We start from the raw sequence: 27,006 nt of genomic DNA on the forward strand, positions 1-27,006 counted from the left end.
GGATTGATGCATTTTCTCCCCATTTATTTGACACATATAGGTGCGCCGGCGAGTATTCCAAAACTTGCTTTAAACTTGCCTTGAAAATCTGGGGCTATCACCAACAAGATCCAGGTACATGCTACAACATTTCAGTGACATTTCTGCAGAGACTAATGGCCCATCGGATTAACACAGCAGGGGTCCCTGGCAGTCCCATTTTAGTTTTCTATGGGACTGCCAGGGACCCCCGCTGTTAATCCGATGGGCCATTAGTCTGACGGCAGAAATGTCACTGAAATGTACCCAGCATGTACCCAGCATGTACCCAGCATGTACCTGGGTCTTGTTGGTGATTGCCCCAGATTTGTTTTAGCGTACTCGTCGGCGCTACAGTATAGGTATTTAAATTATTTTGTGAACCTGGTGAGCGGAGACTTGGGATGGGTTTGATTTCCTCTGGCTGCTCCCTTTTGTGTGAACAGCAGAATCTTTGTTGGCTCTCAGGTGAGGGTGGAGAAAGTATAAAGAAAACATTTCCCCTCTAAAAAGGCCTAAAAGGGAAAATTAAACATGATCCATTTCTAAAGAAACAAAAGCGTCCAAGTATTTGCTTTACGTATGGTTACATTTGTTTAGTTTGGTAAATTCTTTACAAAATGTTCATGGGATTGCATCTTTAAAATACTAATAATAACTCAGAAAACTTATGTAGAGTAGACCTTATAATCTAAGCAGTTTATTTATTTCAATGTCCGAGAGTTGCCTCTAAAATATCCTCTTTTTTGTAATTAAAAAAAAAAATCTGCTTTGTAGCTCAGCCCGCATCAATGCGGCTTTGTAACCGATTCTGCCCTTAACCAAGGCAGCATTTCATATTCCCGAATGTTTTCAGTTCGGGTCCCTGCAATGTAAAAGCTATTAAATGTGATGAATGTGAAGAGTTTCATAATTTAAATGTTCGTTGGCTGTCTGGGATTTGACTGTTTTCTCTCATTGCTCTCTCCCAGGAGAGGAGAACCAGCCTGGGTGGCTGGTTCCAGAAGAGGACAAAAAGACCAAAGCTCCTTTCTGGTGCCCAACACTGGTCTGTCGCCTGCCTGCATTCTCCACCAAAGCTTCGGACCTGCAGGTGGGTCTCTAATGTTTTTGTATTGCATGGTTCTTGGAATTACACTGTACAAGGATGCGCTATTTAAGAAACAAAATGTCCTGTGCAGCACTGTGCATTAAGTTGTAGGCGCAGTGTTGGTCCTGTAGCAGTATGTCTGCAGTACAGTACAGTTGTAGAAGACTTCTGAGGTCTCCTTAGCTTGTTCCCATTAAAACATATCACAACCTTTCACCAACCTAACACTCTTAAGAAACACACATTGCCGGAGACAAGGCCTAGAAATGTAAAAGGTGAAACAATTTTGCAAGGCAAACTATTCCTAATGATTTAACTCTGCACTTTATGCTGTCTATTGTGTCTGTCTGAGCCAGGGGTTTTCAACCTTTTTTGGGTTAAGGAACCCTATGTGAAATTCTGAGGAACCCCCAACCCTCTCTAACAGCGTGTCTGAGATCAGATGCATTGTAAGGAACTCCAACCCTCTCTAATAGCACATCTGAGATCAGATGCATTGTAAGGAACCCCAACCCTCTCTAATAGCACATCTGAGATCAGATGCATTGTAAGGAACCCCAACCCTCTCTAATAGCACATCTGAGATCAGATGCATTGTAAGGAACCCTAACCCTCTCTAATAGTGTGTCTGAGATCAGATGCATTGTAAATTCTTCTGTATTGGGTATAATTTTAAAATTACCTGAAAATGACAGAGAACCCTTTCCGAATGCCTGGGGAACCCTCGTTGAAAAACACTGTTCTGAGTGATATTCCTATATGTGCCAGATCTGTATTTGCAGATGTGTCTGCAAGTTGAGGCAGCACATGGACTCTTAGGAGTGCTGCTGTGTAGGAAGGTTGTGTAGATATACTTGTGGTGCATTTGTACAGCACTCTTACGGGACACTGCAGGGGAGAATAGAGATGAAGTACACATCTGATTGTGAGGTTGTGGTATAGAAATGTTGTGTTGCTGCTGGGAAAGACTGATAAAGATGTGCAGATTTATTTATAATAACATTTATATACAGTAGCACCCTTATCATAGGGCGCTGTACATTCGTTAGTAAAACAAAGGTGTTGTTACATATAGATTTTATTATAGAGTCATTGTTAAGATGTCTCTTTGGTGGGTAGGAGTGGGAACATTATGATCAGGCTATGGGTTAGGTGCATTGAGAGCTTGCTTGATTGGTGGGTAGGGGTGGCGTGGAGATGGGTTTGACAGTGGAGGCGATTGGATCAGTGAGGTAGGTGGAGGGACTTTTATATGGTTTAGGAAGTGGTGAAGGTAGGGGAGATCATGGACATTGGGGAGGGTGGGGTGAGTTAGGGGATGGGATAGAAAGGCGTTAACGGGGGATCATGGATTGCGATGGAGAAGAGCCTTGTTTTGAGTTGACTTCTGAAGATTGTTAGGGAGGGGGCAGATTGGATGTGATGAGGGAGCTTGTTCCAGTGGAGGGGGGCGAGTAAGGCAAATGATCAGAATCAAGAGGAAGCACGGGGCTTGGGGGGAGTGAGGGTTGTGGCATTCGGAGAGTGAAGAGGGTGGGAAGGAGTGTAGTGGGAGAAGAGTACTTCAAGGTAAGGGGCAAAACTATGTAGAGATTTGTAGACCAGGGTGATGAATTTGAAGATGAAACTTTGTTGGATGGATAGGCAGTGGAGTTGGGAGAGTAGAGCGGTGACATGGGCAGAACAGCAGAGATTGAGAAGTGCGAGGGGGGGTGGAAGGGAAGCGAGGGGTCCACCGTCTTAGGTACAGAATTGCATGGAGTGGTGTAACACAGGACTTGGAGTGGATGTTAAGATGGTAAAGTTTTCATTCAGGACCATGGAGAGTGCTGTAGGATAGAAATGGGTGGTATTGTTTGTTTGGCTTTGTCAGGTAAGATGAAGGATCACTGCAGGCCAGGGTGGGAGAGAATATCTGCTTGTGGGGTCTTGCTACAGATATCTGTTGCAGGAGGTGGAGCATGTTTACGGATCAGTTTCTTGGGTGTAGATACAATGACATTTACACAATTTTCAGGAATGGTCTTAAGTGGGAGTAGGGAGCTTCTGATATCACATCAGAAGGAAATCATTTGAGTCAGTGAAGATGCAGGTATATTAATAGAATGTTTGCAGTATGTCCTCTCATTGCCCTCTTTCCCCCTCCCACACTTTTCTCTCACACACATTTCACTATTTCCTCTTCTTCCACTATCAGTATGCATCTTTCACTATTCCTGTCTTTCCTTTCACTCTGTCTCTATTTCTCTTTCCTTCTCCTTTCTTCATCACTTGTTCTGCTTCGGACAAAAAGAATACGTTTTCATGGTGATCTCTCTCCTCTCCTAGATCTCTCCTTTCCTTTTCACAAAAATGACTTCAGGCTTCTCACCTGTCAAACCTGCCTAAAAATATAAGGCGTAAAGAGGGGTTGGGGTGTTAGATTGGGTCGGCAGGGTTACTAGTGGGGTGTCATTTCAGGATTTGTAGGGGGTTGGTGCTTTGCTCGCCTTTCTGAAGACGGGTATCTCCACTCTTAGCACTGTGAGGTTTTCCAGCTCTCGGGCTGATAACAGCTGGGATCTGACAGGTCAGCTGGCTGGGCTCTCGTCCTGGGCAGCCCAGCATGGTTCCTGTGGGAATGCCAGCCCTTGCTGCGGATGCCTTTGCACCGCACGCTGATGCTTGCTCTAATTAGAACAAATTGTGATTTCTCATCCCCTGTCGAGCGCTGGCTTTGTGTCTCGCTTTCTCCTCCTCTGTGCTTCCTGCAGCCTCCTGCAGATCAGGGTTTCTTTGTGTCCCACCCTTGTGTGGATCCAGATAACAGCTGCATGAAAAGTTAACCCTGTTGGCACTGCCCCTCAGGCTCTGGCAGTGACTAAAATGGGACAGAGATTTTTCATGTATGGATCTGCTCAATTCTTCAGTGTCTCTGTGTGCAAGTATTCACATATATTAACTCCGCAGGGAAGCTCTCGCAATGCTCATGTTGGGTTCGTGGCAATTTGTTTTGTCTTCTCTTCTGTACTTGAGAGGATGATTCTGCCTTTTTTACTGTTTCCTTTTCTCCATTTATCACTTTGGTTTCTTTTTCTCCCTCTCTTTCTCTCTCTCTCTCTCTCTCTCTCTTTTCTCTCTTTTTTCTTTTCTTCTCTCTCTCTTTTCTTCTCTCTCTCTCTTTTCTTCTCTTCTTCTCTCTTTTCTTTTCTTCTCTCTCTCTTTTTCTTTTCTTCTCTCTCTCTTTTTCTTTTCTTCTCTCTCTCTTTTTCTTTTCTTTTCTTTTCTTCTCTCTCTATTTCTTTTCTTCTCTCTCTCTATTTCTTTTCTTCTCTCTCTCTCTATTTCTTTTCTTTTCTCTCTCTTTTTTTCTTTCTTTTTCGTATCATCTATTTCTCTTGTCTAAGAAGACATCTTTTTTTATTGTCATTTTATTTATGCTCCATTTTTCCTTTTAAAGCTGGGAGGCGCGGTCCACACCTCCGTACAGACCTTTCTGCTGGGCTTCTCGTCTGTCAGCACCTCGTTGCCTCAAGGATATTTATGGGTGAGTTCACCTATTCAGTGACTGTGGCCCTTCCACCCTCTATTTACAGCACAGGTAAAACTACGGGATGTCCACTCCTCCATGCCAGCTTCGGATGGGGTAGTGCTACCCTCCTTTACATAGGTTCTCACCTGGCTCTGCAAGGTGTTGCCATCATTTCCACAACTGACGGGATTCAGATGTCCTCTCCATTTCTGTGCGCATAGTATAAGTAACTGGACATCTTCAGAAATGGTACTGCCCATGTTTTGGCAGATTCAGGTTCTTAGAACAGGCACTGGACCATTGCATTTTTAATGGCACATCTGGAATCCCCTCAATATCTGACAAGCACCCTCTCTATCCACCTTTAAGTCCCAACTCGAAACACACCTCTTTAATTAAGCATATGGGTAGCTCTGAGGCTGATACTATACACCTCATACATAATCCTTGACCCCTTGCAGACGCACTCACCAGAACGCCCTCCTACTGTCTCTGTAAGTTCTTCCTACTTACCACTTCGATGGTAAGCTCTTCGGGGCAGGGGCTCCTTTTCTTAATGTTACTTTTATGTCTCAAGCGCTTATTCAATTATGTACTTTATTATGTCACATTTATTACTGTGAAGCTCTATGAAGATAAATGGCGCTATAAAAGATATACATACTGTACATACACCCTTTCACCAGTACTTGTAAAATTCCCTATACATTAATTCCTCTCCACATGCTCTCTGTCGGTATCATGGCATCGTGCTCAGTGTGCCAGCCTTACCCATACACACAAAGCTACCTTCTTGTTCCTCTAGCACAGGGGTTCTCAACTCCAGTCCTCAAGGGCCACCAACAGGTCAGGCTTTCAGGATATCCCTGCTTCAGCCCAGTTGGCTCAATCAGTCCCTGCTTCAGAACAGATGGAGTCATTTTTGACTGAGCCACTAATTGAGCCACCTGAGCTGAAGCAGGGCTATCCTGAAAACTTGACCTGTTGGTGGCCCTTGAGGACTGAAGTTGGCCGCCCCTGCACCAGCAGCTGTATACTTCTGTAGATTCACAGCCATTGCAGCCTGTGCAATGATATCGATGCTTTCTCTCCTGCAGGTGGGAGGAGGCCAGGCAGGAGGAATAGGACAGATACAGATCTTCTCCCTAAACCACACGTCCCCACGTATGATGAAGGCTTTCCCGCTGCCCTCCCACGTGCTGTGCGTGGAGAACGTGTGCGTCACTTGGGCCAAGGAGGGCGGCGAGAATGAAGAGGAGTGTACGTCTGTCTCGGCGCGTCCCACTGTATGTGTCGGTCTGCAGGACGGGAGGTGAGAGGTCCCCAGATAGCGCAAATGGCATTTATGTAACTAGAGGTGCCTCCCCCCCCAACAGGTCAGGTTTTCAGGATATCCCAGCTTCAGCACAGATGGCTCAATCAGAGGCTCAGTCAAGGACTGAGCCTCTGATTGAGCCACCTGTGCTGAAGCAGGGACTGATTTAGCCACCTGTGCTGCAGGGTTATCCTGAAAACCTGACCTGTTGGGGGGGCTTGAGGCCTGGAGTTGTGCACCCCTGTATTATGCACTAGATTCCAGTATAAAGCACTCTCTCTATAATCTTGTAAGAGGTAATCCCAGGAGAACCGCACCCTCTTTTCACACATAACAGAGCTCCAGACGTGAGGCTCCAGACGTGAGGCTTTCTGTCCAAACTGCATTAAATAGAAGTTGCCGTGTGTGTCCCGTTGCGATACTGCGATAGTGCAGAGTGGATGAGCACTTCCATATTAGGTGATACTTTTTTGGACTAACAATTGATATTTTAGTGCAAGCTTTCGAGAGTTTTCCTCCCTTCCTCAGGTCCAGCCATACAGCACAGGGCTCGAGGAACCGAGTAGACCTCTCGGAAGCTTGCCCTAGAAGTGTTAGTTCAAATAAAAAAGGTATCGCCTAATACTGAAGTGCTCATTTATGTCTAAACTGAGGCATCCTCTAAACCTACAAGCCCTAACCGTGATAAAGGCAGCACTATGTAGCCGAAACGTTGGATTTGTTGGCTCATTAAACTCTTCTTTTTCAAGTCCGTTGTGCCGGGCTTCATCTTTTGTTGAGTACAAGTTGATCGCCCTTGGGCCCCCTCTTCAATATGCCACAAAGCTGCTTTTTCCACTGCAGTTTCTGGCACCAGTTCATTTGAGTAGAGCAGTGTTTCCCAACTCCGGTTCTCAAGTACCACCAACAGGTTAGGTTTTCAGGACATCCCTGCTTCAGCACAGATGGCTCAGTCTTCCATGACACCAGGAAGCGTTTCCCTGTATATTAAACTGGGGGTTTCTTCACTAAAGGAGTAGGAATAATGTGAAAGAGACACTCGGCTGTCACATATAAGAAACTTCCCTGAAATTGTGCTCTTACCCCCGTAACTGGGACATTATGTTGTCACGAAAGAGGCAGACGCCAGTAAGGTTTTAAACTTACTATTTGCAATCACATACATTTAAAAAAAAAAAGACAATTAAATATCAAGATATGTATCAAAAAGTAACTATTAAGCTGCAGGGCCTTCTGGCAGTGAAAGGATTAAGCGCTATGTACATTGTACCTTTTCATGTGAAATAAGAGGTGAGCGCCTGCATGGACCACTCTAGTTAAAGCCACAATGATCATACTAGACCTTTGTCCTGATGCCCTGATATTTTCCCCTTCTCGCCGGCAGTATCATGGTGTACGGCAGCGTCGACACCGGATCGCCCTGTTTAATGGCCGTGAAGAGCCCCGGGTTACAGCCAGTCCTTTGCCTTGGGCACAGCTCTAACTTCCTGTGTGCGGGACTGCAAGATGGCACTGTAGTATTGTACCCCAAAACACAGGGTAAGACGCGGCTGCATTTCTGTTGGGGAGTTTAATAAAGGTACAGCAGAAGGCTTTAGACAGAATGTTGGAACTTGAGATGGTTTTGACAAAGCTGAATGTGTGGAGTATATGAACAGCCGGGCTTTGTGCAGCACAAGAAAGAGCTATACTAGCAAACCTAGCTTTGTCTGAACGGTGCACTTGTGAAGCAATGTGTAGAGATTACAAGGCAGGAAAAGATGCTTTGGTAGAGATTTAAAGTCATTCAATATGTGCATCATCACAATCTGCACACTGACAAGTGATTAGCTGGTTGCCGATCGATCCGTTCTCCTGTAATCGATTCTGTGGGGAAGATCATGTGACCAGACAGGCACTAGATTCAATTGGTTGACTGCTAGAGAGGGCAGTGCTGAAAAGGGTGATGCTGTTTCAGAAGGGGAAAGGGATGTGACTTTGTAAATATTTGCTATAAGAACATAAATGCTTGTTACATTAGAATACATTAAAAAGTATTTAAAATTGTTTAAAAAAAAAAAAGTATTTTCTCTTCGTACAGAACTGATTTATTAAATAAACAAACATAGGATATTGCTTGAACTGCAGCTTTAAAGACATGGGGTATAGTAGTACTTCTGGAACCGCGGGCCCTGTCATGCAGTATCTCACACGTGATGTGTGTGTTGGGTTTATTTGGGGATAGCAGCATGGGATCAGTATGCATTGCAATAGGCATGTGTAGTGGGTTTGGAGCCAGTGTTGGAATAGTGGAATATAGTATTGTGTGATTACTGTGCAGATCCGTGTTTGTGGGAAGTTACTATATTGGAATTAGCAGGGAATGCCTTAATAGAACTGTGTGGGTGGAAGAACAATGGTAGATGCTTCAGGCCAGCATGAGAAGAATTGGCAGTACTCTGTTTGTATGAAAGCACTGGACTATGCAGTGGGTGCTGTAAAAACAGATTGGGTTCTATTGGTAGAGCCATGTTCATAGAAAGAAAAGTTAAAGAAGGGAGGGTTAGAAGTGGGGAGAGGGAAAGGAGGGTTAGAAGTGGGGAGTGTGGGGAGTGTGGGGAGGCTTAGAAGTGGGGAGGCTTAGAAGTGGGGAGGCTTAGAAGTGGGGAGGCTTAGAAGTGGGGAGGCTTAGAAGTGGGGAAGGTTAGAAGTGGGGAGGGTTAGAAGTGGGGAGGGTGGGGAGTGTGGGGAGGCTTTAGAAGTGGGGAGGCTTTAGAAGTGGGGAGGCTTTAGAAGTGGGGAGGCTTTAGAAGTGGGGAGGGTTAGAAGTGGGGAGGGTTAGAAGTGGGGAGGGTTAGAAGTGGGGAGGGTGGGGAGTGTGGGGAGGCTTAGAAGTGGGGAGGCTTAGAAGTTGGGAGGGTTAGAAGTGGGGAGGGGGATTGAGAAGGTTGACTGCAGTTAGCAACTCTGTATCATCCACCTTTACCTCTCACTCGTCAGGAGGATTTTGGGATCCAGGAAACCCCTCCATTGTGCAGGTGGGAGACGGGCCTGTGCAGGTATTGCTGGTGCTTGATGACTGCGTGTGGGTGAGCTGCCGGAATACAGTCACTGTTCTGGAGCCGGAGACCCTAAAAACCCAGGTACCGAGGAACTCCTCCATCTTTAGCTATAGATCTGAGATTTCATTTCAGTGTGTGCTATCGGCTTTCTGTTATTTCTCTTAAACTATTTAATTATTACCATGGACACATAATGGTCTCTTAAATGCATATAGACCACTAATTGGAGAACATTGTCAGTCAGGCTGCTTCCTAATGATGCAGCTATTAGTACGCTGCACACAGTACGTTAATGTGGGGAGTCTGAGCCGCGAGAAGGCGGTATAACTATAAGGGTTCTGGTTTTCCCTATTACTGTTCTACATCGCCACAAAAAGGAGTTCACACATCCGTATTGTAGGTCTTTGTTTAAATAAACAAAACAAACCCAGAAAAGTGAGCAGTTCTGCTTGGTTAGGCGATAACGTTTCCTGGCTGCAAAACGGGGACAATAAAAGTGCAGAAATTCAGGGCTGTGTTCTGATGTCATTATTGCCCAAGTTTGGTAACCAGGATTCTGCATAACATCCAGGAGGTGTTCTATGTATCGAGGTCTCTGGTTGGCAAAACTAGAGCAAAAACATTGCTCTACAGTAGATCAGAGGTCTCAAACTCCGTCCTTGAGGGCCATGAACAGCACAGCTTTTATGGATCTCCCTGCTTCAGCACAGGTGGCTCAATCAGTGGCTCAGTTGAAAACCTGTGCTGAAGCAGGGATATCCATAAAACCTGGCCTTGAGGACTGAGTTTGAGACCCCTGCACTACGTGTGTTACATAAAAGGGTCTTGTACAGGGGTGGGAAACTCCATTCCTTAAGGGCCACTAACCGGTTTCAGGATATCCCTGCTTCAGCACAGCTGACTCTACTGAGCCACTGATTGAACCACCTTTGCTGAAGCAGTGATATCCTGAAAACCTGTCTGTTGGCGGCCCTTGAGGACAGGAGATTTCCCACCCCTGGCCTTGTAGAACACACCCAGATTATTTTGCTTTAATAAACATGGTGCTGTTTTGCTCCAGTTTTGCAGCAGGGAGAAGCCTTTTTGATGCACAGCCCACCTTCTCACTGCCAGGTCGTCCTCCGTGTCCAATGAATGCGTGCTGCAAATGATCTATATTCTTTTAAACCTCCTGGAACCAGTAAAAAATAATAAAAAAAAACTTTCAGGAACACAACAGCATCACTGTCAGGGCGATTATATGTGTTGTAGTTACTCTTAACACGGTGTTATTGTGAGGGTCTCCGGCACGCCCCCTCTTTTTAGGTTTGTGGCAATGTTTTCACACGGCCTCATTTGCAGTAGCTTCTTGCCCCCAGCATGGACATTCGGAGGACAGGTCTGTGCTGGTAAGAATATTACCATAGCTGCGCTTTCCTGTCCTTCTCTCCCCCCCTGCCCCCCTCAGACATTTGCATATTCTAACACATAAACCTAGTTTGCATCTATTAAACCTCATAACTCTGGCAGCCGCTTTGCGGCTTCTGATGAATAATGCATGGCCAGCCCTGGGTTATCGCACGCAGACACGCCGGACTGCTATCCTTAAAAAGGTGTTTGTTTGGAGCAATGCATGGTGGGTACACGCAGATCTAAATCCGCATCCTATCCTGACCTTAAATAAATGGGTCTCCACCGGACCCCGAGAGGGACGCTCGAGTTTACAAGTCGGGGCTCTGCCTCAAGACAACAATCTCAGCCGGCGTGCGTCCCCGAAAATATTTCCACCGCGTGCGTGTGCAACTAGCAAAAAGAAATGCAATCATTTAAACTCCCGTATGTAATGCAGGTGACAGTCTGTGGGATTTATCCTTTTCATTAATATATGCAGGATGTTGTTCTTGCTCCAAAAAAAAAGTCCCTCCTGCACAGGCAAAAGGTGTTGAATCCCCCTCGCATCGACATAAAGTGTGGACATTTTGGGCACAAGCCCAAAGAGTGAATTTATTGGCCCCAGGGCGTGCTTTCCAAGTACTATATAATATAGATGTCAAATCTCCCCTAGACTGGGATAGTAACGTGTGCACACAGCCTACAGGGCTTCAGCGCTGTTATTAGCTTCTATATATTAAGACAGGCACCGATATTTATTTTTTTCTCCCTTGCCCCCTCCCTTCCCCGTCCAGGAGGACAGACCTCTAAGTACCCCAAAAACACCAGGGGGGACGGGGACTGGCAACTCAACACAGCAATCAGGCAGCATAGGAGGCCAGGCAAGGTTCTGTTATAGTAACAAAAGGGCTGAGTAGCTTAACCCACTAGAGTAGGGTCTCAAACTCAGTCCTCAAGGGCCACCAACAGGCCAGGTTATATGGACATCCCTGCTTCAGCACAGGTGGCTCTGTCTTTGACTGAGCCACTGATTGAGTCACCTGTGCTGAAGCAGGGGTATCCATAAGAGCTATCCTTGAGGACTGAGTTTGAGACCCATGCTCAAGAGCAGGGATGCGCAAACTTCTTGAGCTGCGGTCCCATTCCCAGGAGCCGCCGCGTTCGCGCCCCCCCTCTCCCAATGGCCCAGCGTTAAATGACGTTGCAGTCATGTGACCCGATCACATAATTTGACGCATGACGTCACATGACAACGCAGCGCCGAAGACCCGGCTGGCAGCAGGTAAGGGAGTTACAGAGGCCTCACGCCTCCCCTGGCATTTTATTTAAATGCTGTGGGGCCTCTGTAACCGCCCGCGCCCCTCCTAGAAATTCTCCCGCCCCCCCCCCCAGTTTGCGCACTGCTGCTATAGAGTGTAAGCTCTCAGGAGCAGAGCCCTCATTATATTCTGTATCTGTTTGCCCTTGTCTGTATGGCATTTAGTTTCTGTAATTGATGTCACTCTGTACCCCACTGTACTGCGCTGCGGAATATGTTGGCGCTTTACAGATAAACAATAATATTAATAATAATGGTAAGCAAGTGATTATGTGACAAGTGAAATAGCCACGTGATATATATATATATATATATATATATATATATATATTAGAAAAGTGCCAAGTAACTATACACGGTGAAACAGATAGTAAGTGATTGAATGGTGTGTGTAAAGTGTAAGGATAATAACATATATTGTATTGCTTATAGATGGGGATACTTGTATACCAATAGGCAAGGCAGCTCTCAAATTGGTTAACCAGTCCGGTGAGGGAGATACTCAGAGGGAAAGAGAGAAACAATTTAATCACACTATTAATGGCTAGCAAAACACTCAAGTGTTCAAATGCATTAAAATACATATAGGGAAATGGGGTGGGGGGGTGGGGGGGGAAGACAGGAGATAGCAGAGGGATAAAAAGTCCAGATATAGTCACCAATGACTTAAATCCCAAAAAGTGCCGCAAAACTGTGTTTGAAGACAGCGTGGAAATGTGGAGGATAATATGCTGTATTGATGGTGAAAATGCCGGCGTCTACTCCACTCAGATCACGGATAAGCTTGTGCAGGGAGAAAGCTTGGAAACAACAAGGGCACGGACGTTCCACAGGGTAGCGAATAATGAAGGCAGATGGATAATTAGCCTCGCGTTCGCTGTGTGAAAAAATTGTGCGCCCGTTACTCTGTCGTCTCAAGTTCCATACAATCCACTGCTGATGAGGGCAAGTTATTGTAGCAAGGTGTTCCTGCACTAATGAATTGCTACAATGTAGCTGTGTGAGCTGTATAAACCATCTGACAGGAAAACTTTTGAAAGCAGCTGAGCATAAGACTGATCCAAGTCTCAGCTACAGTAACAGCACTGTGCCGTCTGTGACATGGATCCAACTAGTTTCGTCACGCTATCTGGTGACTTCATCAGGGTTTTGTCAGCGATCTGAGTGGAGTAGACACCGGCATTTTCACCATCAATACAGCATGTTATCCGTCACATTTCCACTTGTCCACGCTATCTTCAAACACCGTTTTGCTGACCTTTTTTGGGATTGAAGTAATTCCTCATATACTGTATGTGACTATATCTGGACTTTTTATCCCTCTGCTATCTCCTGTCTTCCCTCCCCCTTCCCCCCATTTCCCTATATATATTTTAATGCATTTTAACGCTTGAGTGTTTTGCTAGCCATTAATAGTGTGATTAAATTGTTTCTGTCCCTGGCCTTATAGTGTGCGCTCTGTCTGTCTGTCTGTATGTCTACAAAAAGAACAAAAGTTGTATGGCCAAATGTTAATTTTCACAAACGTACATATTGTTTTGTTCCTTGTCCCTCTCAGAAATATTTGTATTTATTTGAAAACCTTTTACCTGAATACAAAACATTGAAATGTATATGAGGGGGTAGGGTCTCATATTGTGGGCATCACTTCTCCCTTCCGGGAATTCGTTACATCAGCCCGCTTCATGCTTTAGTAACTCGCTGTGTGACTAAAAATGGATTCCGGTCCATGGAGTATAGTGTCTACGGCAATTACAGTATATGGTCACAGCTTTATTGCAGGTACACTTTTAATCAAGACTTAATTATAAATATTCATTAATTTCTAGAAGGGGAGTCGGTTTGGGGGGAGCGGGGCGGGGTGGCTATATTAATTGTGAGTCTGCACCCCATGACATGCTGCTTTTAGTTGCCATTGGTAAAAAGTCTCGACAATGCGCCAGGACTCTTGTTACTCGTGATGATGTCATGAGACCAGAGTTACCGCTCTCCTGGGCTAGAGGAGCTCATAGATGCTACCCCATTAGACGTGGTACAGCCCTTAGCCAGTTAATTGCCCCAAAAACATTATAAGGGGTCCCTAATAAAGTGAAACTTAAAACACATGAATTTAATGCACGGGCAAATAAAAAACCATGGTTACGATAACAAAATAATAATCAAATACTTGCTGGGCCCCTCCGAGTAACTGGAGGCCAAAACATTTGTTACGTTTGCCAATTACGTGAGTGACCTATTGCTGACTGAGAGAGACCAACTAAAAGTTTCATGAGCTTAGAATTTTTAGTAGGTTCTTCATTTTACCATTTTCTGGCTAGAGGATTTTATAATTTATGGATGTTTAAACATTCAGGCTTTTTTGGGTTGCCTTTATTCAGGTGCTTGTCTGAAAGCTTAATTATCTGACTCTTGTTCTATTTCCAGCCACACGGTTATTGTCCTTTATTTTGTGTTTCTTCCGCTGTTTAACTAATTTGCCAGTTCTGAGTTACAGAAGCATTTTTAAATCGTGTTTTATTTAAATTTTCATGTTAAAAGTTTATATTCTCTGTCTCTGTGCTGTACTGCTCTGTGCCCCCCCTCTCTGTGTGTTCCTGTGCTCCCCTTCTGTATGTCCCTGTGCTCCTCCCTTGGTTTGTTCCTGTGCTCCCCCCCCTCTTTGTGTCCCTGTGCTCCCACCTCTGTGTGTCCCTGTGCTCCCCCCCTCTGTGTGTCCCTGTGCTCCCCCCTCTGTGTGTCCCTGTGCTCCCCCCCTCTGTGTGTCCCTGTGCTCCCCCCTCTGTGTGTCCCTGTGCTCCCCCCTCTGTGTGTCCCTGTGCTCCCCCCTCTATGTCCCTGTGCTCCCCCCTCTGTGTTCCTGTGCTCCCCCCTCTGTGTGTCCCTGTGCTCCCCCCCTCTGTGTGTTCCTGTGCTCCCCCCCTCTGTGTGTCCGTCCCTCTCTCTGTGTGAGCCCGTGTCCCTGTCCCTCTCTCTGTGTGAGCCCGTGTCCCTGTCCCTCTCTCTGTGTGAGCCCATGTCCCTCTCTCTGTGTGAGCCCGTGTCCCTCTCTCTGTGTGAGCCCGTGTCCCCCTCTCTGTGTGAGCCCGTGTCCCTGTCCCTCTCTCTGTGTGTCCCTGTCCCTCTCTCTGTGTGAGCCCGTGTCCTCCCCTCTCTGTGAGCCCGTGTCCCCCTCTCTGTGTGAGCCCGTGTCCCTCTCTGTGTGAGCCCGTGTCCCCCTCTCTGTGAGCCCGTGTCCCCCTCTCTGTGTGAGCCCGTGTCCCCCTCTCTGTGTGAGCCCGTGTCCCCCTCTCTGTGTGAGCCCGTGTCCCCCTCTCTGTGTGAGCCCGTGTCCCCCTCTCTGTGTGAGCCCGTGTCCCCCTCTCTGTGTGAGCCTGTGTCCCCCTCTCTGTGTGAGCCCGTGTCCCCCTCTCTGTGTGAGCCCGTGTCCCTCTCTCTGTGTGAGCCCGTGTCCCTCTCTGTGTGTGAGCCCGTGTCCCTCTCTCTGTGTGAGCCCGTGTCCCCTCTTTGTGTGAACCCGTGTCCCCTCTCTGTGTGAGCCCGTGTCCCCCTCTCTGTGTGAGCCCGTGTCCCCCTCTGTGTGAGCCCGTGTCCCCCTCTCTGTGTGAGCCCGTGTCCGCCTCTCTGTGTGAGCCCGTGTCCCTCTCTCTGTGTGAGCCCGTGTCCCCCTCTCTGTGTGAGCCCGTGTCCCCCTCTCTGTGTGAGCCCGTGTCCCCCTCTCTGTGTGAGCCCGTGTCCCCCTCTCTGTGTGAGCCCGTGTCCCCCTCTCTGTGTGAGCCCGTGTCCCCCTCTCTGTGTGAGCCCGTGTCCCCCTCTCTGTGTGAGCTCGTGTCCCCCTCTCTGTGTGAGCCCGTGTCCCTCTCTCTGTGTGAGCCCGTGTCCCTCTCTCTGTGTGAGCCCGTGTCCCCCTCTCTGTGTGAGCCCGTGTCCCCCTCTCGGTGTGAGCCCGTGTCCCCCTCTCGGTGTGAGCCCGTGTCCCCCTCTCGGTGTGAGCCCGTGTCCCCCTCTCTGTGTGAGCCTGTGTCCCCCTCTCTGTGTGAGCCCGTTTCCCCCTCTCACTTTGTGAGCCCGTGTCCCCCTCTCTGTGTGAGCCCGTGTCCCCCTCTCTGTGTGAGCCCGTGTCCCTCTCTGTGTGAGCCCGTGTCCCTCTCTGTGTGAGCCCGTGTCCCCCTCTCTGTGTGAGCCCGTGTCCCCCTCTCTGTGTGAGCCCGTGTCCCCTCTCTGTGTGAGCCCGTGTCCCCCTCTCTGTGTGAGCCCGTGTCCCCATCTCTGTGTGAGCCGTGTCCCCATCTCTGTGTGAGCCGTGTCCCCATCTCTGTGTGAGCCCGTGTCCCCCTCTGTGTGAGCCCGTGTCCCCCTTTCTGTGTGAGCCCGTGTCCCTCTCTGTGTGAGCCCGTGTCCCCCTCTCTGTTTGAGCCCGTGTCCCCCTCTCTGTGTGAGCCCGTGTCCCACTCTGTGTGAGCCCGTGTCCCCATTCTGTGTGAGCCCGTGTCCCCCTCTCTGTGTGAGCCCGTGTCCCCTCTCTGTGAGCCCGTGTCCCTCTCTCTGTGTGAGCCCGTGTCCGCCTCTCTGTGTGAGCCCGTGTCCGCCTCTCTGTGTGAGCCCGTGTCCCTCTCTCTGTGTGAGCCCGTGTCCCTCTCTCTGTGTGAGCCCGTGTCCGCCTCTCTGTGTGAGCCCGTGTCCCTCTCTCTGTGTGAGCCCGTGTCCCCCTCTCTGTGTGAGCCCGTGTCCCCCTCTCTGTGTGAGCCCGTGTCCCCCTCTCTGTGTGAGCCCGTGTCCCCCTCTCTGTGTGAGCCCGTGTCCCCTCTCTGTGTGAGCCCGTGTCCCCCTCTCTGTGTGAGCCCGTGTCCCCCTCTCTGTTTGAGCCCGTGTCCCCCTCTCTGTGTGAGCCCGTGTCCCCTCTCTGTGTGAGCCCATGTCCCTCTCTCTGTGTGAGCCCGTGTCCCCTCTCTGTGTGAGCCCGTGTCCCCCTCTCTGTGTGAGCCCGTGTCCCCCTCTCTGTGTGAGCCCGTGTCCCTCTCTCTGTGTGAGCCCGTGTCCCTCTCTCTGTGTGAGCCCGTGTCCCTCTCTCTGTGTGAGCCCGTGTCCCCTCTTTGTGTGAACCCGTGTCCCCTCTCTGTGTGAGCCCGTGTCCCCCTCTCTGTGTGAGCCCGTGTACCCCTCTGTGTGAGCCCGTGTCCCCCTCTCTGTGTGAGCCCGTGTCCGCCTCTCTGTGTGAGCCCGTGTCCCCCTCTCTGTGTGAGCCCGTGTCCCCCTCTCTGTGTGAGCCCGTGTCCCCCTCTCTGTGTGAGCCCGTGTCCCCCTCTCTGTGTGAGCCCGTGTCCCCTCTCTGTGTGAGCCCGTGTCCCCCTCTCTGTGTGAGCCCGTGTCCCCCTCTCTGTTTGAGCCCGTGTCCCCCTCTCTGTTTGAGCCCGTGTCCCCCTCTCTGTGTGAGCCCGTGTCCCCTCTCTGTGTGAGCCCGTGTCCCCCTCTCTGTGTGAGCCCGTGTCCGCCTCTCTGTGTGAGCCCGTGTCCCCCTCTCTGTGTGAGCCCGTGTCCCCCTCTCTGTGTGAGCCCGTGTCCCCCTCTCTGTGTGAGCCCGTGTCCCCCTCTCTGTGTGAGCCCGTGTCCCCTCTCTGTGTGAGCCCGTGTCCCCCTCTCTGTGTGAGCCCGTTTCCCCCTCTCTGTTTGAGCCCGTGTCCCCCTCTCTGTGTGAGCCCGTGTCCCCTCTCTGTGTGAGCCCGTGTCCCCTCTCTGTGTGAGCCCGTGTCCCTCTCTCTGTGTGAGCCGTGTCCCCTCTTTGTGTGAGCCCGTGTCCCCTCTTTGTGTGAGCCCGTGTCCCCTCTCTGTGTGAGCCCGTGTCCCCCTCTCTGTGTGAGCCCGTGTCCCTCTCTCTGTGTGAGCCCGTGTCCCTCTCTCTGTGTGAGCCCGTGTCCCCTCTTTGTGTGAGCCCGTGTCCCCCTCTCTGTGTGAGCCCGTGTCCCCCTCTCTGTGTGAGCCCGTGTCCCCTCTCTGTGTGAGCCCGTGTCCCTCTCTCTGTGTGAGCCGTGTCCCCTCTTTGTGTGAGCCCGTGTCCCCTCTTTGTGTGAGCTCGTGTCCCCTCTCTGTGTGAGCCCGTGTCCCCCTCTCTGTGTGAGCCCGTGTCCCTCTCTCTGTGTGAGCCCGTGTCCCTCTCTCTGTGTGAGCCCGTGTCCCCTCTTTGTGTGAGCCCGTGTCCCCTCTCTGTGTGAGCCCGTGTCCCCCTCTCTGTGTGAGCCCGTGTCCCCCTCTCTGTGTGAGCCCGTGTCCCCCTCTCTGTGTGAGCCCGTGTCCCCCTCTCTGTGTGAGCCCGTGTCCCTCTCTCTGTGTGAGCCCGTGTCCCTCTCTCTGTGTGAGCCCGTGTCCCTCTCTCTGTGTGAGCCCGTGCCCCCCTCTCTGTGTGAGCCCGTGTCCCCCTCTCTGTGTGAGCCCGTGTCCCCCTCTCTGTGTGAGCCCGTGTCCCCCTCTCTGTGTGAGCCCTTGTCCCCCTCTCTATGTGAGCCCGTGTCCCCTCTCTGTGTGAGTATTTTGTCCTCGGCACCACTGTCTGCGACTCACCGGCTTTATACAATCTCTTACCCTGTGCTCCCTGTTCCTGCACTTGTCTTTGTGTCCCTGTGCTGGTCTGTGTGTTACTTACCCTTTGTTCCTCTCTTGCTAGAGGTTTGAAGCCCTGCAGGAGGAGGGAGTGAGTGTAACCCACATGGTGAGGGCAGGAGGAGGGGTGTGGATGGCGTTCTCGGAGGGCTCCTCCATCCGCCTCTTTCACACTGAGACCCTGGAGCTGTTACAGGAGATCAACGTAGCCACCCGCACCTTGCTTCTGCCAGGTAACTCCCTTCTTATTACTCCCTGCTTCTGCCAGGTAACTCCCTTCTTATTACTCCCTGCCTCTGCCAGGTAACCTCTTCCTCATTACTCCCTGCTTTTGCCAGGTAACACATTCCTTATTACTCCCTGCTTCTGCCAGGTAACCTCTTCCTCATTACGCTCTGCTTCTGCCAGGTAACACATTCCTCATTACTCCCTGCTTCTGGTACCTTCCTCTCATATTACTGCATAAAATCCAAAACAATCCCCCTACTGAACAGGTAAAATCCCACACCATATAATGCTTTGTCTGGGATAGTGATGATATTCGCAGGGATATACAGCATTGTGCAAGATTACCCAGGAAAGAAGCCCTGGCATTAGCACAGATCTAGTGTGGCCAACTCCAGTCCTCATGGGCTACCAACAGGTCAGGCTTTCAGGATATCACTGCTTCAGCACAGGTGGCTCAATCAGACAAAGAAGCAGAGATATCCTGAAAGCTTGACCTGTTGGTAGCCCATGAGGACTAGAGTTGGCCACGCCTGACTTAGATCCATCCTCTTTTCACATCAACTATTGAGTGGTGACCTACAATAAAGGTTGCAAAATGGCCCGAATTGCCAATTAAAACGTCTCATTTATTAGTGTTCATTAAAAACAATTGATAAAAGATATAGATAAACCACAGGCAAAAGAATCTCAACATAAGTAAAAACGAGACTAGTGGGGAACTTGACATCTTAAGCTTCATGTGAGGAAGTGAACTCCCAGAATGTTAAACCCCAGGGGTCCTGTCCAGACAAGAAATGGGCACCTCCGCAAGACATGCTGGCACAGAAGTGTTGGGCCTCCTCAGCTGAAGATCATTCCCTGTTTAAAAGGTCCATCCAGGGAGAACTCTGCTCCTGATGTAGAATGAGGCAGCCAAAGGCGTTTCAGCACACCAGAATGGAGTGCAGCAAAAAAGATTTACTTGACAATCAGGTCAACACAAAAAGGCAAACACGTCGATGTTTCTGTATTTCTCAAGGGTTGCGTATGAATATTACATATATATTTTTTTTAAATGGTGTTTAAAGACTTTTTACCACGTGAAGAGCCTGGCAGTGTCCCGGTTGGGAGCAGCGTGTCCGGGACAGTCGCACGACACCATGCCATTGTCCCGAGCAGTACACTGGGTGGATGGGAGGTTTAGTGAGCACTGCGCTAATGATACAGCACAGCTTGGCTTCTGCCCGGTTTCCCTGGCTCCCGCCTAAAAGGAATCGGAGCCGGAGAAGTAATCGTATCTGACACCCACAACATGTTAATCCCTGGCAGAGAACGAGTGCGTTTTTGTCTTGCATGATATCCGTATAGGATCTTGCCTCTGCCTGCAGATGGTAACAAAAGGTGCTATCAACTATGGGGAATTGCACTGACACGCAGGCTCCCCCAGGTTTGTCCTGTATCCGGACATCCATCTACTTTCATCTTATGAACTTACTTACCCATGTTAAGCTTTTTGTTTTGTTCTTAAGGTTGGAGAATTACATTGTTCTCACTTTCGTGCAATAAACTTGCTTCTGTAATCACTCAAACACATGGGGTGTGCTATCACTTTCTCATTTCTAATGTTGTATTTTTATATAGTGTTCACCAAACAGAGAGTACTTGACATCACAAAATATACAAACTATATATAATAATGGGAAACCATAATACAATACTCTGCACTGCCCTGTGAAGTCTAACTCCTAATGAGTGAGAGTTACCCATGGGAAGGCAGTTTCACTCATTCCCAGCTCGTATGCTCGCATGAACTTCAATGAAAGTTTGTTATTTGCTATTAGAATTATTACGCTTCTTTGAACCACATGACCCAACTTTCTCGCAGGGCAATCTTTGAGTTGGTCTGTGTATTTGTCATCTCTCTGGTCTCCCTCTCATTATTCCTCCACCGTGGTCTCTCTTTATGCAGAACAAAAGAATGCTCGAGTTACTGCTCTGCTCATTTGCCACGGCTTGCTGTGGGTAGGCACCGACCTGGGCATCCTGATCACCCTGCCTGTGCCAAAACTCGAGGGGATCCCCAAAATCACGGGTAAGAAAGGCTTCCCATGCTGACCATCACAAGCTTCTGGGCACCATCAACATGTAATCTGACAGCAGATAAGGGCCATTTGGTTCACCTACTTTTAACCCTACAGTACTTGGGCCATAATTGGTACCCTACTTGTATGCCCTATTTGTTACATTTAGGTTTCTGCTGTTCCTAAACAAAGCTATGGTAAACTTCACATGCAGGCATAGGTGAACCTAGAGTGTTTAGGAAACTGGATAAAATCTGAAGATATGGTAAAGTATTTATTTATTTAAAATCATACATCCAGGACTGGCGACTTGTTTTTCCTGCCCTTGACTAACATTTAGCAGCATGCATTAATAACCCTTCACAGGAGTAAGGTTTCCAGAGTTCTACTTGTTTGACATACACCAGAGGTATTTTAACACAAGTTCTTCCCGCTGGTGAAGATTCTCATTTCAAGGAAGAAGTCCCATGTAATGGTTCTGGTTCTATAGGATATCTGTAGTAATGTTCCTTATTATTTAAAGATCTTGAAAGTTCAGGGATTAAAAAGCACAAAATATGACTTTGCATCGTTAAATGGTTATTTAATACCAGGGGTATTTAGTACAAACCGTCAAATAATGCCTACCTACAGTACATGAAGGTTACAATTTTTAGAATGGAGTTTATCTACTAAATGGGCGATAGCCACTATTAATCACTTAGCTATTCACTTGAATGATTGGAGCAATAGTGGTTATCACACTTTTGTGTATAGACTCCTCTGTGTTTCAGATAACAGGAGCAGTCTTCGATTCCCATTGCGGCCTTTTGAGTATCTAGTTTGAACTTGCAGTTTGCATCCATAGTCTACTTTGAACTTTTGCATGTCTATACTTGCAAGGGAAATGTTGGCATACCTGCTAAACATTGTAAATAAACCAACATTCACACATTCTTCTGTATATGTATGTATCCATATCCTAGTGTAGGCAACATGTAACCCAGACCATTTGGTCTAATTCTTCACATTTATCTCTTTATTCCTTCCTCCACACCAGGTAAGGGAATGGTTTCCTTGAATGGTCACTGTGGGCCAGTGCAGTTCCTTACAGTAGCCAGTAGTACAATGGCTCCTGAGGCTCTGAGGACTGAGCAAGGATCTAGAGAAGATGTAAGGGGATGTACGGGGCCGGTGGAATCCAAAGAAGATACCCCAGATGGTTCATCCCAAGACCTCTCCTCAGACAACCACCATCCATCTCGTCTGAAAGGGATCCTTCTGCAGTACCGCCTGCGTGGCACTGCACATCTTCCTGGCCACCACCTCTCTGCTAAGGAGGGCTCCAGAGTGGAAAGCGGGGCCCTTGAAACCAGCGAGGAGGATGGCTCCGTTTACGAGATGGCAGACGACCCCGATGTGTGGTGTAGGAGCCAACCTTCAGGTCGAGACGCTCACCGCAAGGAGATCAGCTCTGTGGTCATAGTGTCAGGAGGACCAGGGTACCGAATCTTCCATCCCTCCTCTAACAATTCCCAGTCTGGAGGAGAGACAGACAGCACACTGCTCATGTGGCAGCTGCCCCTGATCCTATAGCATTCTCCATTTCTCTTATCCCATCTGGGAACATCGGGTTCAGAAACGCAGGCCTCATAAACCTCAATGCTGTTACAATGTTGCAATATATTTTGTTGCTCAATTGGGTACTTGGGATATGCCTTAACCTTAGTTGTTGACAACCTGAAAAAAAGGGAGAAGTCAACCCTACCAAGTTATAAGTAATAAGACAATTCAGAATTGGATAAGTAACATGGGCCCCTGTATTACCCGAGGAAAAGGGACACAACTCAAGACAGTTATTTGACTGCTGGAGCAAAATTCCCTTTTCTTTAAAATATGTGCAAACACTGAAGATTGTTATGGGACTGTAGCTATAACATTTGTTACGCTTCTAAATGTTGGAACAATGTCACTAGCCGGTCAATACCAGACTCGCCAATGGGTTAAACGGCTGTTTGGTAAAATCCCACAAAAGGTGTATGAGGTGTGTGGTGACACTGTTCATGTTACACAGCTTCCATAGGCCCAGTGGGAGGTCTTTTATTATATTGGGTTTAAAACACACAAATTACGTCACAATGTAGCTTGCAGGTCAATAGGATATTTATTAATATTGTTACCGTCTGGTCAAACCATGTTTGCAACTCCTCTTCAGAGTGTTGTTTCCTCTATCCATTCCCTTCATTTTTTTAAAATACAGGATTGAAGCAGGGGATCTCCGGAGCTGAACCCCACAAATTTCAGTTATAGGGGACCCCCTCCTTACCTCCAGGGTTCACTACACGACTGCTTTTCAAAGCTCCCGGCCCTGCGGGCCAATAGGAGGAAGCTGTGACGTCAACCGGTGCGGCTCCCGATCGTCCCATGTGACCGGGGGCTTTTTTAAACGGCAGGAGATACCGGCACCCCATTCAGAGGTCTATATCTCTGAAAGCTGGGGGTTTGCGGAGCTGAAATCAACGGGGTCCAGCACCGGAGACCCCCTGCTTCAAACCTGTATTTCTAAATAAAAAAAGGCTTGGATTGCACCTTTAATATTTTGGGTGAAAATTTTAAACTGGGAGATGAAGTCACTGTAGTATGAAACTCCTGCTGTCTCTAAAAGCTGTTACATTGTTACAATGTTACAGCAGCAACACTCTCAGGAGGTGACACAGAATGTTAGAAGGTGGTGCAGCAATAAAAATGCATGAGACACCTTTTCAGGAATGTGGCACTGAAAATGTCATGGGCAGTTCCTCACGAATGTTTAACCATTATGGTGTCTGGATGTAATAGGTTAGGAATCCGTCATCTAGTATCTTTAAACTGTCTTAGTGACTCTAGGGCAGATGACGCTCTTCCTTTAAACGTGGGGGGGCAAAGCTATACATTTAGGAGATCATAACTGCGCGTAATTTAAAGGCTGATGAAAAGTGCCAAACATGTTGGCTACAGTAGGTACTAAGGAGGCGGATTAATTAAACGCATTCAGAAAGACAATTGTGACTGTGATGTTACCAGAGTGCCTTCAGTACAGTACGTCAGATGCAGGCAGTAATTGCTAGCATGTCAGTTAAATGTTTGGGTTACCATAATGTCATAACGTCCTTCACCCCCTAAGTTTGATATTAAATGTTGTTGGGTATAGAGCAGGGGTGGTCAAATCCAGTCCTCAAGGGCCACCACAGGTCAGGTTTTCAGGATCTCCCTGCTTCAGCAGAAGGGGCTCAGCACTTGAGGATTGGAGTTGCCTACCCCTGCTATCATGTCACCTTCCTCTTATGCACAGAGAGTTCCTTGTGTGCTTAAAATGAGTGCGCCGATACATCCTTTTATCACATAAGAGGAAGGAGACTGATTCAAACAGACCCTTTTTTCACTGTTGCGCTATTCACTTGTTACATCTTCCATGAATAAGATTACTAGTTAAACTGCATTTCGTCTTTGATCGCGCTTCCCAAAGAACTGTATGCACAGCTACTCATTTGTGACATATCAAAAGCACCTTCCGATGAAGTCCAGCTTCCTCTTGGTGTTTTTGATTGCTGTCAGATACGAAATAAACTTGAATTTAGACTCTTGCTCATGCGATATTCAAGTGAATATCTTTGCAGAGATGATTTGGTGTCAGTGGCTGTATTCACCCAATAGAACGTTGAAGCTGAAAGGGTTAAGGCGTAGAGATGGAAAAGACCACGAATCAGCATCTGCATGTTGAAAACCCCATGAATTGTGGCTAGATGTGTTATTCTAAACAGCTGTTTTGACAGCTGAGTGGGGTGATAGGTTCAACAAATCCATGTCTGACCCTTTAATGTATAGGGGTAAAATAATAAGGCTGGGGAGCTCGGTGAAACGGAGCATTCTGTTTGATTAATGTCACAACCCTGAACATAAGTGATGCAATCCAACTCCTGAGTGCCTCATTACATTAAAAGGCAGGGATTACAGGCCAACTGATCAGGTCTTCTGACTCCTCTACAGCTATAGGTGTGTGTGCCGCCACTGCATCTAGGCTTGTGCCCTGCAGGCCTGCTTCCTATTCCTGCAGCACCAACACGCTTACAAAGAACTGATGGTCATTGCAACCCTGTGTCTTTCATGGGTTTCACAGCAACAGGAGACAGGCTGCCTGGTGCCCATCAACACCGTGCACACTTACTCCGATGTACTGCACAAATGGTTGTGACTGCCCGGCTGGCTCCACCCCCATCTGGTTTATATCTTGCATCTGAACTGGTTCCCCATTTCCGTAGAGCTGGAGGTACCGGGGCTGCCCTTCGGCATTTGCAGGAAATGTGCACAGAATGAATGTGTTTTATTTGTTCCCCTACAATAGTAAAGTAGTCAGTCTATTCCCAAAGAGCACGGTGATGGTAAAACGGGGGGTAGCAGTGAGGTAGGGTCATTAGCTTGGCTGCAGATGTACCACTCCATAGGAGTTAGGTGTCCCTTCCCCTCCCCTCACTTCTGTACATATGTGTATGTAAATATATAGATTTTATGTGTATAAATGGGGGTGTACATATAACCTGCATGAATAAAATGTAAAGCTGTGTTTCCCAGATTCTCATTCTTCGGTCTCTCATTCTCTCAATATCAGCTTTTGGCAACGGGACACATTACACCGAATCCTTCTTTAACCCCCTTCAGTGTCGGAGGGGGCAGCAGTGCATTAAACCACTTAGGGCCTCATGCAGAGAGCAGCAAATTTAAAAATTGGCGAGTTTAATAAAAACTAGCTTTTTTGGAGAGTTTTATTCTCCATATGCAGAAAAGTGCGAATTCTGCAATGTATAGCATGAATGCGTGTGGCGAGTTTAAATTGGCGAGAGGCGCGCTGCAGAAATGTGTTAAAAAAAATCGCGCCTTTTTTTTTTCCTTTCCTATGGCCGCGAGCGGCAGCTTCTTGCCAACTTTTCCTGGCGAGGCAAATAGTAGAAAATCGCGCCATTTTATTGGCGCGAACAGCCGCTAGATGCCGTTCGCGCCTCTCTGCATTAGGATAATTTTAAAACTGGCGAGATGGAGGTTCTCGCCAGCCGCGAGGCGAGTTTTAGAAATAGAAAAAAAAAATTGGCGCGTTTTTCGTAACTCGCTATTTTCTGCTGTTTTCTGCGCGAAATTCTCCAAAAAATGGCGAGATTTAAAGTAGCGCTGCTCTCTGCATGAGGCCCTTAGTGTATTGTTCTCTTTGGGAAGGACGACCTATTCTTAGGGTGACCATACCGGATTTTCATTAAATGTTCCGATGTCCCGGCAGGTTTATCTAAATCGTTCAAATGTCCCAGTTTTCAGCCTTTTCCTGTCTGGAGGATGGCAGGGGAGGGCAGCAGAGGATGGCCGCGGTGGTGGCAGGGGAGGGCAGCGGAGGAGGATGGCTGTGGCGGAAGCAGGGAGGGCAGCGGAGGAGCATGGCTGCAGAAGAGGGTGGGGGCAGAGGTCTATGGTGGCAAACTACAGCGTTGACGCTGCGTCATTTTGCCACCACAACCCAAATTGAAATTTGGGGCTGCAGTCGCGTCACGTGAGCTGGTTCAGCCAATAAGGCCTCGTTCAGGGTGCAGGCTTCGGAGGGAGGGCGTGCTGCTGTGCGAGCTGCCGTGGGACACAAAGTATTCAAATTGAATACTGGTTGTCAGGGTAGCAGCTGCCCTGTCTCCGAAGCCAGGAGGTGACGCTGGCTACAGTTTCAATAAACGAAAAAATCGTTTTTTGAAGCTGCAGCAGCGTCACTGGGACCTCGGCAGCCAATGAAATTATTCTTGAGAATTTCATGACTGCAACTTAGATCCCTAACCTCACGTCTGTAGCCCCGCCCCCTCAACTCCTGAAACAGTCTGCTGGGGATGAACACACATCGCCCAGAAAACTGCTGCCCTCCCTCCCGAACGCCCTCCCTCCAACTCCTGCCTCCGGCACCCTGAACGAGGCCTTGGGCCTCGTTCAGGGTGCCGGAGGCAGGAGTTGGAGGGAGGGCGTTCGGGAGGGAGGGCGGCAGTCTGCTGGGCGATGTGTGTTCATCCCCAGCAGACGTTTTCAGGAGTTGAGGAGGGGGCGGGGAGGGGGCGGGGCTACAGACGGCAGCTTGGGGATCGAGGCTGCAGTCATGAAATCATTCTCTGTGACGTGTTCGTTACGCCCCCCGCCGCGACCCAACTCCTGCAGTTTGAGCGGAGATCCCCCTCTCCTCCTCACACTCCATTCCCCTCTCTTACCTTGCCTTGTGGGTAATGTGGGATGGGGGCAAGGCCTTTGGGTCTTGTGTCGGTGAGAAGTTGGGACCATGCGGATGCAGAAGTTGCACCCAACTTCTGGTGCCGGCCGTGACACCGGCAGGGAGGGTGGGGGGAGTAAGCTTGGCGTGATGGCCCTACAGCAAACAAAGGCTCACACAGCCCGACACGGAGGCTGGACCCAACCGCTGGCCATGTCTAACTTC

General features: G+C 48.4%; 1 protein-coding gene across 1 annotated transcript; it reads left to right on the forward strand.

Moving 5' to 3' along the window:
* Positions 1 to 464: 464 nt before the first annotated feature.
* LOC142483165 (rho guanine nucleotide exchange factor 10-like protein) lies at positions 465 to 25,127 on the forward strand (the record flags this gene model as incomplete). Its single annotated transcript, XM_075583232.1, has 9 exons — positions 465 to 486; positions 943 to 1,111; positions 4,548 to 4,634; positions 5,717 to 5,931; positions 7,319 to 7,473; positions 8,914 to 9,056; positions 18,320 to 18,488; positions 20,432 to 20,554; positions 21,583 to 25,127. Coding segments are annotated over 9 exons (1,619 nt in total), but the record flags the coding sequence as incomplete, so codon positions are not given.
* Between the last annotated feature and the right edge of the window lie 1,879 nt (positions 25,128 to 27,006).

This window comes from Ascaphus truei, unplaced genomic scaffold, assembly GCF_040206685.1.
Source record: "Ascaphus truei isolate aAscTru1 unplaced genomic scaffold, aAscTru1.hap1 HAP1_SCAFFOLD_3031, whole genome shotgun sequence".
Taxonomy (NCBI): Eukaryota; Metazoa; Chordata; class Amphibia; order Anura; family Ascaphidae; genus Ascaphus; species Ascaphus truei.